This window comes from Mytilus galloprovincialis, chromosome 14, assembly GCF_965363235.1.
Source record: "Mytilus galloprovincialis chromosome 14, xbMytGall1.hap1.1, whole genome shotgun sequence".
Lineage (NCBI taxonomy): Eukaryota > Metazoa > Mollusca > Bivalvia > Mytilida > Mytilidae > Mytilus > Mytilus galloprovincialis.
Genome location: NC_134851.1, coordinates 52,842,843 through 52,860,190, shown reverse-complemented (window position 1 = coordinate 52,860,190; position 17,348 = coordinate 52,842,843). Strand labels below are relative to the sequence as shown.

General features: G+C 31.4%; 1 protein-coding gene across 21 annotated transcripts in view; it reads right to left on the bottom strand.

Annotated features, from left to right (window-relative positions):
* LOC143058355 (uncharacterized) overlaps nt 1–17,348 on the bottom strand; it is a 295,609-nt gene that overhangs the window by 237,793 nt on the left and 40,468 nt on the right. For 20 of the 21 annotated variants that reach the window (XM_076231837.1, XM_076231829.1, XM_076231835.1 and 17 more), the window contains 18 exons: nt 15,757–15,879; nt 10,257–10,448; nt 9,636–9,744; nt 9,122–9,366; nt 8,580–8,699; nt 7,914–8,105; nt 7,459–7,656; nt 6,915–7,028; nt 6,409–6,531; nt 5,511–5,702; nt 4,962–5,132; nt 4,108–4,287; nt 3,174–3,302; nt 2,623–2,811; nt 1,941–2,117; nt 1,346–1,618; nt 784–975; nt 176–359 (listed from right to left, as the gene is read on the bottom strand). In XM_076231837.1, coding sequence (XP_076087952.1) covers nt 176–359; nt 784–975; nt 1,346–1,618; nt 1,941–2,117; nt 2,623–2,811; nt 3,174–3,302; nt 4,108–4,287; nt 4,962–5,132; nt 5,511–5,702; nt 6,409–6,531; nt 6,915–7,028; nt 7,459–7,656; nt 7,914–8,105; nt 8,580–8,699; nt 9,122–9,366; nt 9,636–9,744; nt 10,257–10,448; nt 15,757–15,879 — 3,103 coding nt within the window. Of the gene's footprint in view, nt 1–175; nt 360–783; nt 976–1,345; nt 1,619–1,940; nt 2,118–2,622; nt 2,812–3,173; nt 3,303–3,336; nt 3,463–4,107; nt 4,288–4,961; nt 5,133–5,510; nt 5,703–6,408; nt 6,532–6,914; nt 7,029–7,458; nt 7,657–7,913; nt 8,106–8,579; nt 8,700–9,121; nt 9,367–9,635; nt 9,745–10,256; nt 10,449–15,756; nt 15,880–17,348 lie in introns of all 21 variants that reach the window. The other variant, XM_076231830.1, reaches the window with a different exon arrangement.

The following is a 17,348-nucleotide window of genomic DNA, read 5'->3' as shown; positions in this document are numbered from 1 at the left end:
AATGTAAAAATTTGTCAAAAGTTCTTTTTTTTTGCTATAGATATCGAAGTATTCATAGCTAGTTTATGTCCGTAGTGAACAAAATGCTATCAAGTATCTTTCCTTGTTTGAACGTATAAAAATTGTAGAATTAAATTCCATCCACTGTAAAATGATTTTCTGTACAAGTACCCACCATAAAGCTCTACAGCTAGCTCAGATAATTTTCTTAGTCTCTCTTCTTGTTTGGGTTTGCCTTCCTGCAGGAATTGGTCCATCGGCTTTACGAGGTCATCAACTTCCTGGGGGGTCTTACACTGGACGATTTTACGACCAATGTCATTTAATAAATTATTTCCATCTTTCAACCATTGTTCAGTCTACAAATTATATTAATTATTAATTAGACTATAATATGTAATATGTATTTTTTTTAAACTCAAACTTACTTTTCACACTTTATTGTCTTGACAAATATTGTACTAATTGAGTCTTTAATCATCATTAGATTAGATTATTTTCAACTTAGTACTTAGATTGCTCTTTATTGTCATTATTTATCCCATATTACCATTCTGGTCAATTTTAAATGCAGTCTGGAAGGAGAGTAATTTATACACAATTAATTGTCAGACATTTGCTTATATAACAGTAGATTTTGTCACAGATATCCATTCTTATTTTTATTGAATAACAGCATTTTATAACTCATTATTTATGCATTATTTTGGTGTAACAAAGTTCTTGGATCAATATCTACACTGTGCATGCCTTAAATCAAGGTTTAACTAAGGTTTAACTGACCTCTTCAGTAAGTTGATAATAATCGATGGATGTGTCAATCATCTTTCTGTAATCACGTACACTCATATGGAATGTTGTCCATTTAGTGTTCAACATATCAATTTCCCTGCCAATGTGGGCGGAGTCATAATGATGATCCTGCACCATCAACTCGGCGGTACTTGTAAATTTGTTGATTTTCTTCTCAATTAACTGCAAAAAACATTAACATTGACTTCTGCAAGCAATTTTACAAAATAATCTAGTTTCAACTACTGATCAATTCCTAAGTAAAACTTTGTTTGATGTAAAGAGGGTTTTTTTTTCTTAAAAGATGCTTTAAAAAAAAATGTAATCAAATTACTTTTACTGCATGGTTTGTGTTGAAATTCATGTGAAGTTGTCTTTTTGTTGTTAGTTTACGTAATCATATTTATTATAGAGGATTGAGAAACAAGTTATTGCAACTTATATTAATCCCTTTCCACTTTGCGGATGTGAGTGCTGCCTTGTAGCAGCTGTTGATTTATAGTGAAAACAATTTTAATCAATTTAACAATAAACTAAATGTATGAAAGCTAACCTCTACTGTCATTTCAAATTGTTTAAAAGCCTGTGACGTCATTTTGGAAGCTGGCAATGAGTTGCCATAGCTACCCCGTCTGGCTTGTAAATGATGGTGTAGTTCGTCAATCTCCGAGTGAATCTGCCTAAGATCGTAATTAAATTGGCAGATCTGGAGATTCTGTTTGAGGCGTTTCTCTTGGTCTTCCCACGCCTGGTTCCACCGCTGTTTATATTCAGCTGTCACGTTCAGCACTCTCTCTACATCTTCTTGTGCTGCCGATTCAGCGTCCTGCAATGGAAACAGGATGTTTTAATAAACAAAATATTAAAGGTATGATATTCCAACATTATTTCCTTTTTTTAAATTTTTTACTTATTTTTCAACTTTTATTTTTTACACTAGGCTATCAAATAATCCTGTTTTTCAATCTATCAAGCTTTATTCAAAATCCAATAACATCAATGTTCTTTCTCTCCAAATTAATAAAAAATCCATTCAGCTCTTATATTAAGATTTATGTTTTTGTTTTATGCTGCCTTGGTACAAAAGTCTATATTGCAGAGCGAATTATATTAAAAACAATTATTTGTAAAAAGATTTTTTGACTTACAGTTTGTCGTACTCTGACAACGATTTTCTCTCCTTCATCAGCGGTGTAGTTAATAAGAGATGATACTTCTGTTTTTTTACGTTTGTGTTCCTCCAACATTTTTTCTGCATGAGTTAAATCTGCCGGCAAGTTAGACTGACTGTATTCTTGTTCAGTCTTTTCTATCAGTTTGTCCAACTAAAAGGAAAAAGAATTTTTATAACAAAACATATCTCAAATTCAGTTTATAAATAAAAATATGCATTAATTTCTGAAATCTAGATGCAGAAAAACAGATTTCATTGGTTTATTACATGTGAACATGGATAAATATGCAACAATGTAGATTTGTTTTGTTATAAATGTTTTACAATTAGAAAACAACTATTATCCATATTATTGTTATTTTCCTTAATTTATCTATATATAAAATTATTATATGTAATATGCCCTTTGAAGGCCAATGATTCCTTAATTTATCTATATATAAAATTATTATATGTAATATGCCCTTTGAAGGCCAATGATTCAAATACAACACCCTATCAAACTTGCTTCTGTTTTTCATATATATATATAGGAAGATGTGGTATGAGTGTCAATAAGACATATATACTTTTTGTCTTTTTCTGAAGCTTAAACATGTAAAAAGCTTGTAAAATATACCAAATTATTTTATCATATTCATAAATATTGTTAATACCTGATCAAGATTTCTGAAGAATTGTATCGTCATTTTGACCAGTATATGATACTCATGTATTCGGGCTTTAAATCGATGATAGACTTTCGTGAGTTCATTCATGATTTGATCCAGTTGACCTCTTGTGTCACCTTTCATTAGGAGCATCTCTCCTGTTGTCATATGGTTTTCCAATTCTTCTAGCCCTTTCTGGAATACAATAAGAAAACAACTGCTTACATTTACTGCTTCAATGGTAATGATATAGTCAGGATAGTTCTGTGTCATTTAAACAGAAATTGCAGTGTTGTACTACCCTATAGCCTTTGATAACAAATTTTTTTACAAGTGAAAGAATGATAAATTCACGGAATAATTCTTTGATAAATATTGAATAGTTTTTCAATAAAAATGATTGGGTTATGTACTTTATCTATCACTTCTCACTATAACATAAAAAATGAACTGAAAGTCTTATGGTTCTGTCCTAAAGCCTTTCAAACCAGTTTGGCAGTCATCTCATAAAAACTTCAACAAAAGAACTATTATCTTTACAGCGTATTATTCCATACCATGTATAAAGGTTCAAACTCTTGGCATTTTATCTGCATTTCCTCAGCAGTAGCTGATGAGTTGCCAAGGTAACCACCAATATTTGGGAAAAAGAAATCTTTCTCCATCTTCATACACTTGTCGATAGTCTGGAAGGTAAAAACAATTACAAATTAATCCTACCTGAAAAACTGGACTAAATTCGTCCAGACGTTTTTCATAATGTTTAACTGTTTCCACCGAGGTTCCAAGTTCACCAGCGATTACGGGGAAAAACTCATTTTCAACACTCATCACCCAATCTATTGTCTGAAAAAGACAAGTCACCGTAAGATTTCAGACAAATATCTGTAAGAAAGTTTGTGGAATAACATTCCAAAGCAACTTTCTGGATATTAAGTAAGCAACAACCAACGAAGCTTAGCTTTTTTCGAGGCAATTTTTTGCATGTTAAGAAAGCAACAACCAACAAAGCTAAGCTCTTTATGAAGCAACTTTCTGCATGTTAAGAAAGCAGCAATCAATCAAACAGTTTATAACATGGGATTTTGTTTAACCATTTTGTAAGTCTCTTTTTTTCTGTAAAACTTTTTTTAGTATTTAAAAAAAAAAACTGTGAACTATACCCAGTGGAAACAGTTCAAATATTCAACTTAAAGCTATATATCTTTTTTATATATTATTCATTGATGTTCATATACTGTCATATATTTGAAATAGCAACAAGCTTGTATAAACTACATACTACATTCACAATTTCTCTTTTGTTGAGAGTAAATTTCATGCATTATAAAAAATTATTAAATCTTTCTATTCATTTCAATCAAATTTACTACAGTACTTTTTGTCAAAGAACAATTTCCGTTTGACAAATAATTTAAATCTTAGTGAACAAGCTTGTTGTAAATTGTAAAAAAAAATATTAGTGGCTGTTGATTAGTTACAAAATTTTACCTTTCTGGCATCTTGTATAAACTGGTGCCATTGAGTTTTAAACTGCCGGCTGGAGGATACTTTCTGTTGCCATGACTCCCATGTGGTGGTCAAGGTCGTCATGGATTCTCGTGTTTCTGTCATGATTCTCTCCACAATCAATACAGCTTGTTTAATGTTCAATGATGAATCATCATTGATCTGAAAAAATTGAAAACACTCATTTTAAAGATTATTAATATACATCAGAATCCTGCAGATTTTGACACTAAAATTTCATTGTTTCACAAAATTTCAGAATTGTTTTCATGCTATGTCTCATCTTCCTACAATAGTTTTCATATAAGACTTGGCCATTTATACTCATTTTTATCTTATAAACTGGTTGGTATAACTATTAGTGTAACTTGCTAGAAAAAAAAGATTAAATTACTGTCTTCCCAGTAGAACTAGTATTTTCGCAATGTATCTTTATACATTCATTCTATCAACAACAAATAGGTGTATGTAAGGTAATGAAGTTAAATATTTAGTTTTCTTGGTACTCTTATACATTGCATATTATTGTGAATACATGACAATAAATTATTGTTTTGAATACATCACTACAAATAAACAAACATAAATGAATTGTCTCTCTGTTGACATAAATCATTGGCGGATCTAGAAATTTTCATAAGTGGGGGCCCACTGGCTGCCTAAGAGGGGGCCTGCTCCCGTCACGCTTCAGTGATTCCCTATATAATCAACCAAAATTTTTTTTCTCAAAAAGGGGGGGGGGGCGGGCCCACGCCCCCCTCCCCCTCCCCCTGAATCCACCTCTGTAAATGAACAATTTCTATCCTACAATTAAAGGGGAGGAGTGTAGAACTTACTGTGGAGGTTTTGCTCAGGAATTCTCTTCCTTTGTCATCCACTTCATGATATTGTTGTGATGTGATGTTCCACAGTTCTTGTGTGTGCTGGACAGCTGAGTCTGTTAAATCTTGTAAATGTTCCTTTTCTGATTTCAAGATATGCTCTAAGCCTCCAGCATTATTTTGGAACTGAAAAGATATTTTATACTCTTTACAATTTATTCATGCAGATATTCAGATATCTATGCAATAAATATTTCTGTTTGACAATAAGTTTCCGCTTTGTTACTAATAGCTGTTAAGAATTATATTAAATGAAAGTTCCTCCTTTCGAACATAGAAAATTATACAGAGATTTTTTCTTTGAAGTCAAAGTACTCAAAATATAATAACTTTTAAATTTACAGTTAACTGACACACATTATAATACAAGGAGATGTTAATTTGATGCCATTTAGTAAGTAAACAAAAAAATAATTGAATAAAAAAGTCTCCATACAGCAACTACCAAGTAGGTATTTGGTTCATTATGTTTTACAACAGTTCATTGAGAATCAGTATACTAACCTGCTGAACTTTCTTGTGGAATGATAGATAGACTAGAGACAAGGTGATTCTGAATTCTATGACACGGTGAATTCTCTGCATCTGTTGGTGCAGGGTGTCGACTTTCTCTGCAGCATTATGAGCTTCCTGGTCTCCTGACTTGACCAGGTTAACTCCTGCCTCAAACAAAGCCTCTAAATCTGAATTCTTGTCCTAAAAAACAAAGAAATCAATTACTTTTATACCCAGTGATTTATTCTTTGTCTTGGTATACTGGTATTTTGCTCAGTGACTTGTATTTCTCAAATCAATTTTTGCCCAGTGATCAACTCTTAGGTTTTTATGTTTGGTGACATTCATGTTCTGGTTCTATTTGTTTCATGCCCAGTGACTTTGCGGGTGTAGTTCTGTGACTGCTATTTAAGTATTCTCAGATTTGGCGTTTTTGAATATATTCTCTAAATCATATCAGTAGTCAAACCTACCGATGGGGATCTTTCCATGTCTATATTTGGACAATTGTTGTTTTATTTCGTTGGACACTTAAATTCGGGGATAAAGTCATCCATGAAAACCACGAAAATTGGTACCCCATGAATAAAAGTACTTTCACAGTAAAAGTTTATGCCTTGTGACTTACTCTTTTGTCTTGGTCTAATTGTTTTATGCCCAGTGACTTATGTTTTGGTCTTCTCAGTTTATGCTTAGTGACCAACTCTTATCAAGGTTTGGTCTAATAGTTTATGCCTGGTGACTTACTCTTTTGTCTTTGTCTAATTGTTTTATGCTAAGTGACTTATGTTTTGGTCTAATAAGTTTATGCTTAGTGACCAACTCTTATCAAGTTTTGGTCTAATAGTTTATGCCTTGTGACTTACTCTTTTGTCTTGGTGTAATTGTTTTATACCCTGTGACTTACTCTTATGTCTTGGTCTAATTGTTCATGAATTTCTAGGAAATCCTCTGCTGATTCAAGGCGAGTTCCCAAGTCTGCATGTCGACTGAGAGTAGCTTGACCTATTTGTAGGAGCCACGTCTGCAACTGTAATGGAATAAAAAATATGGTAGAAATAATTACCCTATAATTTGTATTTAGCCATGATTTTTTTCAGACCTTATTTTAGTGTTTTATACTATTTTCCTGGAAAAATCATTCAAGGTATTTTTATAAAACATACATCAAAATGTTGCAATTGTTAAATAGTATTAACAAATTTGGTTGAAGCAATAGTTTCGTTTAAGTGTAAAAACTATGTAACCCATAGGCATTAAAATTGGTGAAAAAGATTTTTTTCCACAGAAATGATTTATAAAATGCATTTAAATTCAGTAATATTTTCATTAATTTTTCATCAGTTTTAAATTGAATTATATGTGAAAAAAAATATCAAGTAATTTAATACTGATATCACAAAAAATACTTACACTGGTAAATTTCTCCTGGAAATGTAGATAGGCCTGGCTTCTCTCCCAAGCCTCAGCCCTTCTAGCCTTGCACAGGGACTCCAGTCTTGTGCAGCGGTCTTGCAGTTGGGCAAGCTATAAAAATAAATCATTATCAATTACTTTCAATAATATTCATCATTCTTTTATGTTTAGAAAATTTCAAGTTACAAAGATTACATGATTGATTGCTGATGCTGAATGCCACTTTCAGCATTTCATGGCTTTATCATGGTGGCCAGTTGTTATTGGCAGAGCAAGCCCAAATTCCCTAAGAGAACCACCAACCTTCACATAAAGATTACAGGAAATTCAGCCAATCAAGACAAAAATATGACATTAAAAAAAAGAAACTTGATTTTTAGTAGGAGGATATTACATAAAATCAAACCATTGCTCTAAAAAAAGAATTGAAACCATTTCTAGTTGCCATTTATCCTTCTCTTGCCCCCAAAACCACATTGAAAAGTACAACTGGACAAAACTGGAGACAGAAGTGGTGGTTGTAATAAAATGGAATACTTACTAATCGTCTGATGCCATCAGCTCCACGGTCGTCCCTACTGACCCTCTCAAGTAGGATACGACCATCACGTAGAGGTGGAGATGAGATCTCCATGATGGCATTAGACAATTGTGAATGCCTGTCTGCTAGCTCTGCACTGTTCCTAGGTAAGTCCATGGTGTTTAACTGGACTTCAACCTGGTCCAATCTTGTTAGAGCCTGTAAACAAATAGTGGTATTCATCATCAACTGTAAAACTGCAAACAGCTTAGATTTTTTTCTCATTTCTCTGTTGTCAATTCTTTCACAAATATTAATGTTTCTTGCTGGTTATATTTTCCTCTGTATATATGAAACCTGCTAGGTATAAATATGAATGTTTTCCTAGTTGCATTTTCTAGTTTCCATTAACTGGCTAAATGGGTGCAAAACACAACACACTCATTATTAAAGGAAGAAAAAGTTTTAAAACTTACCGATTCTGTTTGTTCAAAGAATGATGTTGCCATAGTAATGTTCTTTCGTCTTGTGTCCAGTCTGATCATAAAGTTTTCACATTCTGTGTCCACTGTCTGTAGCCTTTGTCTCACGCCTTCGACATCCAGTTTGGACCGGCGGAGAAGCTGGTCGGCTGTTCTTACCAGCCGCAAGACAGTCTCTTGTGTTTCCTGGAAGGTTTTTTTTTTATATCATAAATACTCATATATCTATGACTTAATAAATGTGAAACTAAAGATGAAAATTTTTTCCTGAAATTTTTTTATTTCAAGATTAAAAGGTTTTTGTCTTTGTTTTAAATCCAATCACTAAAGTGGTTTGCCTTAGTTAGATATTTTTTACCAAAAAACAGCACCGAAAATATAAAGCACTCCCTGTTGGAACCCAATTATACCGTTACATTTTGTAAAGTTATTAATGCTCATCCATTTAAATATCACAAAAATGTGTGCAATCACTTCCCAAATCATGTTTTACTCTCAATATGTATATTTTGTACTGGTTCCTTTCGAATCTTGAAGGTTAAGCCATTTTTAATCTCAACTGGAACAGCAATTTAGACTACCATCATAAATTTTCATCATAATTAATATAAGAGGTTGTTGGTAAAATGTGTGTTTTTTTGTAAACTAAAGTAGACTTACTTTGGCTTGTGTCTCAAATTTGTAGTGTTCATGTTGTATGATCTGGGAACGTTGATGGCAATCGCCGAGATCTGTGTTCTGGAGGTAACTGAAACCAGTTTGCCGGAACCAGTCAAGTATCTGCAATAAAAAGGCAAATTGCTTTTTACAGATTCAGTTTAGGATTTAAAATTCTTCATATTTTAAAAATATCAAACATATCTTGACACATGAAAATTGAATTTTTTATACTTTGTACAGACTAATTAATAGTACAATGGACTGTACAAAATTGCATAGATAATTGAATATTTCCTCAACAATATTTTTTCATAAATCATATAGTCATGGTCATATATTGATCCCTTAGAAGACCTTTATGTCTTTTTTCATTTCATGTGTTGTAAGGATCCTGTCTCATTGATATAAATACAATTCCTCCTTTTTGTTTATAACTCTTTTTTAACCAGTAATTTTTCAATTTTTAGTTTTCATTGACTTTAAATCCTATCTTCCTTTCTCTGACAACAAAGGTCTGTTCAACCCTAATAGAGCTGACTTACTTTGTTGACCTCCTGATCAAGCTGGCACAGCTGTAAGCATTGCTCCAGTTGTATCCGGCGCTGTTCCCATATTTCTTCGAGTCGTCTTCTTCGATCTTGTAGTAGTTCTAATACATGTTCTATTCCATAGCATGCCGCCGTTGTGGCATGTCTGTTTTGTAAGTCCGCATGCATACCCATATCTTGGATGCGTCGTACTAGTGAATGTCCTATGTCGTGAGTTGTCTTTGAAGATTCGAGGATACCTATACAATAAATGCATTTATAATTAGAAAACACATAGGCAGTGTTTCTTTCACATCTTATGACTTCATGGCTTATCTAGAAGAAGCTGAATCGTAAAGTATTTTTCTTTAAATACATAGGAAATAGTTTAAAACAATACAGCACTTACATAATTTTTACTTTTGGAAAATCACAAGACCTTTGTCTTATAGATATTTACTGAATATGTTTTTTTTTCATTTAAATATTTTCATAATGTTAATTACATAATAAATCATTAGTTGCTTACTTCTTTTGATGTCTTGGTGTTGTTGAAGCAAACGTCGAGCTGTGTTGACATCTTGTGTCGGGTAGGTGGACGAAAATTTGCTCTGTGCTTGCTCCATCTTTGACGAAAACTGAAAATATCAACATAAATTAATATTATACATTTGGACAACAGCATTTCTATACTGTGTGTAAACTCTAAAGGAAGCATATTAAAACAAAGCAAACAAAGCAAACATTTGTCAGCAATAAAACATTTGGCATCTTAGCTGTCTTATTGACTTCCTCTTTGCATTTGAGAAATAAACAAGTGATGTATAGATTTTCTTGAGTCTCTTGCTTATTTATACATTCACCCTCATCTCCAAAATTTGAAATAATATTTATGAACAAATTTCATAGCAAGATGCATATACAAAATACATAACTTAACTGAAAAAGTTATCAAAATAGGATAAGGTTTAGTTAAGTCTTACAGATTGGAAATGGATCACATCCTGAATATCTTACATCTATTCAATCTTTTGTAATATAAAACAAATTAAGCAGTGTGTCTATCTTTTAAAAACTCTGCTCCATATTTAAACTAAACAATAAATTTAAACTTAAATGACATTTTTTATATAATACATGTAGAACGTACATCTGCTGCGCTCTGATGGAAATGAACGCTGTCATCTAGAAGTATTCCTCTGTACTCCAATTTGTTGTTTAGTTCTTTCCATGCTTCACCCATTGTGTCAGCCATGGCTGCGTAGACTTCCGCTTGCGAAGTATTTTCAGCTGCGTACTGGTCTGCGCTTGTGAGTATTTGTTTGATTTCTTGTTCTTTTGCCTACAAAGACAAAATTTAAAATATTTGTAAACAGTATGTATGGAGACAAATATATACAAAGTTCTAACTCTGCATGTACATTGTTTCTCACTATCTCCTAAAATGACTATTGACTTTTCCCCAAAATCCACATGTGAATTGTTTGTGCTGTTTGTGCTGTATGAAATAACTATTACTTCTTTGGATGTTATTTTATTGTAAATCTAATTCTTACATTGGTTATTTCACTCCTCAGACGTCTCGACAATAATAGGCGTTATCCAGAATTCTGAATGACGTAAGAAAAAGATATAGTTCCTCATGTTTTCTTATTTAATTTTATGAAAAAAAACATGTGCCAATGTAATAAAAAGAATAACTAATCAAAGAATTCAAATATCAAAAAAATATTAAACTCATGAGCGAACAATACTGAGAATTAACTCGTGCACTATGCGAATTCATGAATTAATGTGTTGTTCGGTCACTACTTAAACATTTTTCTCTATTTGAATTCTTTGATTAGTTATTCTATAATTATTAGTTTGGACGGAGAGAGAAAAATAAAATCGACAGCATCGAGATCTAATTAAATATGATTTTGAAAAAAATCAAATACAAAATTACCTGATTGTCCATACTTCAAAAACAACAAATTAACTCTTGAGGAATATTAAAATTGCTCTAGACTTTTTCCCCTCTTTATTACTAAGATTTTACAGACTTAATTATAATTAGTAAAATGTGTTAATTCTGTAATGTATAATTGATCATCACCACAGGGAGCTGTCAAACTATTTATCAGATAAATACAGAAAACCACACCCCTTCCTCAGATTTATTTATAAGTACACAGGAAACAGTTCCACATGTATTTGATATACATGTAGATCATTTCTTATTTAGTTTAGGTCTTCCAAAATGTTTTTAAAATATATTTTTGGCTGTTATCTGCTCTTTGGTCGGGTTGTTGTCTCTTTGATACAATTTTATATCATTTACATTGATTACAACTATTATTTCTATAATTTGATAAAACTTAAATTCTATAGGTACAAGTCATGTTCTCACTCAATTCAGATAAAATGTTTAAATTTGAAAACACTTAAGTGTAAGTGATTTTAATATTTTAAACAATTGTGAAGAGAAGGGAAATATCTTAATACTGAGATGCTGTAATTTCTATAGTAAATTAGGATGTGTTTCTCATTTATTTTTATTTACTTTTTTACACTTTATGCATCATAGAATTAATTGCCAATTTGTTTATTACATATTGTCTATGAGCATAAATCTTTTTAAGCAGACATGTTTCATTTCTTTTATGTAAAAGATTAAATGAAACATGAAATCACTACATCAATAAATCTGACAGCTCACAGCATCAACAATAGATAACATTCTTTGCTATTTTTATCACTGGCACATGCCAAAATCTATTTTTAGAACAGCAGTGCTTCTTACTTCAGAAGACTGCTGCCTAGCAACCAGAAACTGGATACCCTAAAACTGGTAACCATATTAAGAGAGCACATGATTACTCTGATTGATAAGCATTACACAATAATCATTTTATATCACACATAACAATTACAGCATCTTGAATTCTTACCAAATTTTCTATACTGCTTAATTTCAGAGTGCCAAATATTTTTCAGTACACATAAAACTAAATATCATATACTCATTGATCTTTTCAAGCTGTTTAGTAACTAATTTTTCTTTTTATTTACTTTTTAATCAGAACAGACAAAAACATACTCAATACAGTAAACAAGGATTTAAGTCATTTTTTTTTAATTTTTAAAAAAAATTGAGGATTTTTATTTTATTTGCAGCTCTTTATTAAAATGCCTGATAATAGTCTTGATATGACAGCATAATGTGTACACTGTCTGATGCCTTAAATAATTTACAAACTTTACCAAATTTTTTTAAGTATTCTTAGTAAAATGAATTGATGGTTATTATTCGTATAATAACATTCCAACTCTGAATCTCATCTATTATTAAGAAGGGGATTGTCATATGAATGATGAATATACATGTAATATTTGCAAATGGACCAACCAGTCATCAGTCACTGGTTAAAGCATAAATACAATTTCAGCTGACTCAAATAATTCTAAGACAAGTACTTTCTAACCAAGGTCTATTCTTTGTAATGACAACCAACAACAATTCTGAACTTTGCTTGAACAATTTTAAGCACACCCTCTTTCTAATGATAAAACTAAATGAAAAAAACACACAGAAAACAACAACATTTGCACCAACGCTATTACAAATGTTATTAAATTGTTTACAGAAAGAGTGGACCAGGTTTGAAACCAATTATATTTTACGAGTTTGATCAATACACACATGACACTGGACATAAAGTAATTATCAAACAATCAATCAATCAATTGATTTTTGATTGATTGATTGTTGGTTGCTTAACGTCCAGTGGCAAATGTTTCATGCATGATCAAAATCATCAATCAATCAATTAATCAACTTTAAATACAACTTAGATTTTCAAAGGCTTCACTGTTACTTATTCAATATTATACAAATGTTATATGTTTATTTTAAAGTGCTTTGTTAAAAGTTAAAAAAAATATCATACAACTTTAGTTAATGTAAAGAATAATGGAACGTTCTTGCAATCCTGAAGAAGTTCAAGATAGATCTTAGAACCTCAAGAAAGTCTAAATAAAAAATAAACTTTAAAACTGTTTCCGATGCAGGAACTGAATTAATAACACAGACAAAGTACACATTTTATTTATTTCATTTTTCCCAACAAGTTCAAATTTTTTAAGAATATTATAACCCTTCCATCTCTATATAAAGATTAATGAAGTTAATGTTTTAACTTTTAAATGTATCTCTTAATTAAAGAAGTTTAAATAAGTGAATAAAAAGTTGAGAAGATGATAAAAACTTACCGCTACCAAATACGAGCCACATTGGCAGCATCCATTAAATTTTCGTAAAATCTTTTTCATTCGTGAATTTTATCCAACATTCTACCATCGCTCTAAGTTCTTACTGACCAAAATCTTCGTATTGGAAACCATCAAAACATTTTATCAAATTCACACAGCTGATTTAAGATAAGAGTAGCAGAAAACTTTATTTACAAAGATGATGTACCCTGATAACTTTGGGATTTAGAAAAAAGATAACAGATGCTCTATAATCATGGGTGATGGCAAAGCTCAATTTAAAAAAAACTTTTTTTAATACCCTCCTACGTGTTTCTTTATAGGACTAATCTATCATCATCTGAAAAAACCTGATATATACAACATTTTAAATGTAAATTAAATCTTGTTCATTTACACAATATGAATTTTCAATTAAGACTGTTTATAACTAGAAAATTTAACCCACTCTCGAAGCATTAAAGCATTGCGAAACTAAAATATACAATTATCCTGCATCTAAAGACAGCCTATATGAGCATAATTATGAGTTGCTTTTACACTTTTATTCCTTTATCTTTATAGAACCTTAACTCAAACACTTTGTTTTAATGTCTCCTTTTAATATTCCTGACTATCTGTTCAACAGCAGTTCTAGAGCCTTAACTTTTCATATGAACATCCAATACCTGACTGATGAAGATAATTCTATGTTTATAACAACACCCTTTACAACAACGAATGCTCTCTAAGTCAACATATACATCTATTCTAATATAACTCCTTTCATATAACAATCTTAATTGAATCCTCCCACCTGAGCAAAGGTTTTTCACCTTTTCATCTCCCCCCCCCCCCACAATAAAAAAAAAATACTTGGTAGATTTTGTTTTTAAATGAACTTAGAAATTAAGATGAAAACAGATTAAACATTGCAATGGGTAACCAAGAATTCTATTTAATTTTTATAATAACCCCTATTTTCTTCCCCACTGTAACCTCCATACAATAGTTTCACTCCCTTTCTGAGCCTCTTACTTTGCTGTTAATCATTAAAGGAGTAAGATAACCAGTTCAATATATTGTTTTTATCATAATGATACATTTATATTCTATGAGGCATGTAAACAAATCTATGCATATCTTGGTTAACCCTGAAGTCTGAGTGGTAGATATTTATAATTACCTCAATAATTCATAAACTTCTGTTTTTAAGTAACTTCTTGTTTTTTATATAGATTTGACCCTTGGTTTTAGACTAGTAATTTTTGGGGGCCTTTATAGCTTGTTGTTCGGTGTGAGCCAAGGCTCTGTGTTGAAGACTGTACTTTGACCTATAATGGTTTACTTAAATTGTTACTTGGATGGAGGGTTGTCTCCTTGGCACTCATACCTCATATTCTTATATCTAACATAATATTTCCATTCCTATTAAAATGTAATAATTTCATAGGGATCTGTCTTGTAAACCTTAGAAACAGTTTGTTAATGTTGTGATCTTAGAATTTGGAGTAGACACAAAGCTCACAAACAAGTTTGGCCTTTTATAACCAAAAGACATTTTATAACCACTTGGTTGATCCCTATGATATCAACAGCCAAGGAGGCAGCACTTTTGGGTTGACATAAATAGATAAGATATTTTTATTCCAATTAAAGGGCCCATGAAGAGCAAAGCAATTTATTACAATGATTTTTATAATTGTTACAATAATGAAACAATAATGACACAAATCATAAACATGAATATCATTGATAATGCTCATTTTTCTGTTATTTACTGTTTACATGCATGTTTGCATTTTTCTAAACAATAAGTCTTTTCTAACCCCAGATATAGATGTCCTTATCCTTTTCTCACCCCAGATATAGATGTCCTTACCCTTTTCTCACCCCAGATATAGAGGTCTCTTTGACACATTCCCCATTTCCATTCTCAATTTTAGTCCTTACCTTTTTTTGCACAGTTTTGGGGAATTTTCATTTTTTAAAGATCTACAACCACCTATTTGAATTGACCTTGACCTTTTAATTAATTGATTTGAGAGTCACTGATGAGTATAAAGTGAAAGCAGGAAGTGTGTCCATCATACTTAATTATAAACACCATATGATTTTTTTGTTTATATTGTTTACTATACAGCAGTGGTTTACTTAGTGTAGAAGACCTAATAGTGACCTCTTCTTGTTTACATTGTTATCCTTTGATCTGTGGAAAGTTACATTGGCAATGATAACTCATTTCATTATATGATACTGATACTGTTGAAAAAGTGTCAGTTCAGATTATTGATAGATTTTCTTTTATGCAGAAGCAAATATTTCATACATGTTCTGGAGGTAGGTGTAAGCTCAGATGAAATATACATAAATATAAGAAAACCACACTCTTTTTCATTTGACCTTGATGATTTTACCTTGAGTTTGTTAAGCATTTCATGATGTTCTTGTCTGTATTGCAGGGCCTCTTCCAAGGTAGAGCCGACTTCCATAAGGTCTGGCTCCATCTGATGGACTCTCACACGAATCCATTCTGCACCCTGTAAAATAAAACAAAGGTTAACATATAAATTATAAACCTTATATTGCTTTGTTAAATTACTGCTTACAAAATGCAGCCATCTTCTCCAGATAAACTCACACTGAAAATGAGTTTATTATGTTTGTATGGTCAATGAATAAAGTGTTGATAGAAAAATTCAATACCAATTCTTAGACATTAAAGTTGGGTCCTAGCCAATATAGACAGCAGGCTACGGAACAATTGTCAGAGTTTTCAAAGTTTTCAAAGTTTCTGTGGAGGGGGTTTGAAGCTGATCCTCTAATCCTACAAGATTTGGATTTACAAAATTTTGGAAAATTCTTCCTATCAGGCTTATACATGTACATGTATATTGCACTTGCATTAGGTCGATTTCCTCCAACGCAGCTCAATCATTTATTTATAACCTAAACAACTTTAAACAAAAAAAAGACAATGCTATAGATTGTAGTAAATTTCAGGAATAAAACAAATGAAAAATGAGCACAAAAAGTCATGAATTTTTAACTATTAATTTATTGTTGACGTTTTTCAAGACATACTTAAATTCAAAACTAAAATGAATTTGAAATAGGGTTGGGCAGGTAACCAAGTATTGAAGTAGGTGATTCACAAGAAAAGATAAGATAAGTTTTGTGAATCACCTGACTGAAATCAAGAATTTACAGATAAGTGGTTAGCATGGTAACAAAATAAATAAAGGATGCTTTTGTTTTTCTTATTACAATTAATTGATCAGATAGCAATCATTTGTAGATAATGTTATTTGTTGCTATTTTCGTTTATGTCTGCTAAAAATAAACCAGTTACACAATGTTATCACTCCTATTACAATCCCTTTAATTTCTAATCAAATTTAATAACTTTTCTGTAATAAAATCAAATCTTAAAGCATAAGAGCAATATTTTGAGATTCATATAATATTGCAACATAATATAAAAAAGAAGATGTGGTATGATTGCCAATGAGACAACTGTCCACAAGAGTTTTCTGTTACACAGCTGTCTTTGTTAAGCAGAAATGGTTGAGAACTATATAAACATGTTGTATATTTTATGTTCCAAGCTGATATTTTCCCCTAATATCTGTTTCAGGGATGGGGTAATCGTAATCTGTAATTGTAATCGATCGTAATTAATTACATTTTTTCTAGTAATCGACAGTAATCTGTAATCGAAGACATTTTCGGGTACATGTCCAGTAATCTTAATACAATCGATTACAGCAAAAAATATGTAAAATACTGTTTACCAGGAAATTTTTGTAGCTAACTTTGTTCGGAAGAGCATAAAAACATTTTTCAAAGAAAAAGTTGCTTTATTTCTGTTCTTCAAGTTAATTGAAAGTTTTCAATAAGCATATACTCTTTAACTGTAAGACATTTAAGATGACACCTCCTGGCATTGGCTCAAGTGGTACCCTTGGTATTCATCAATAACTTCTCTTCGTGTCTTTAAAAAATAAAA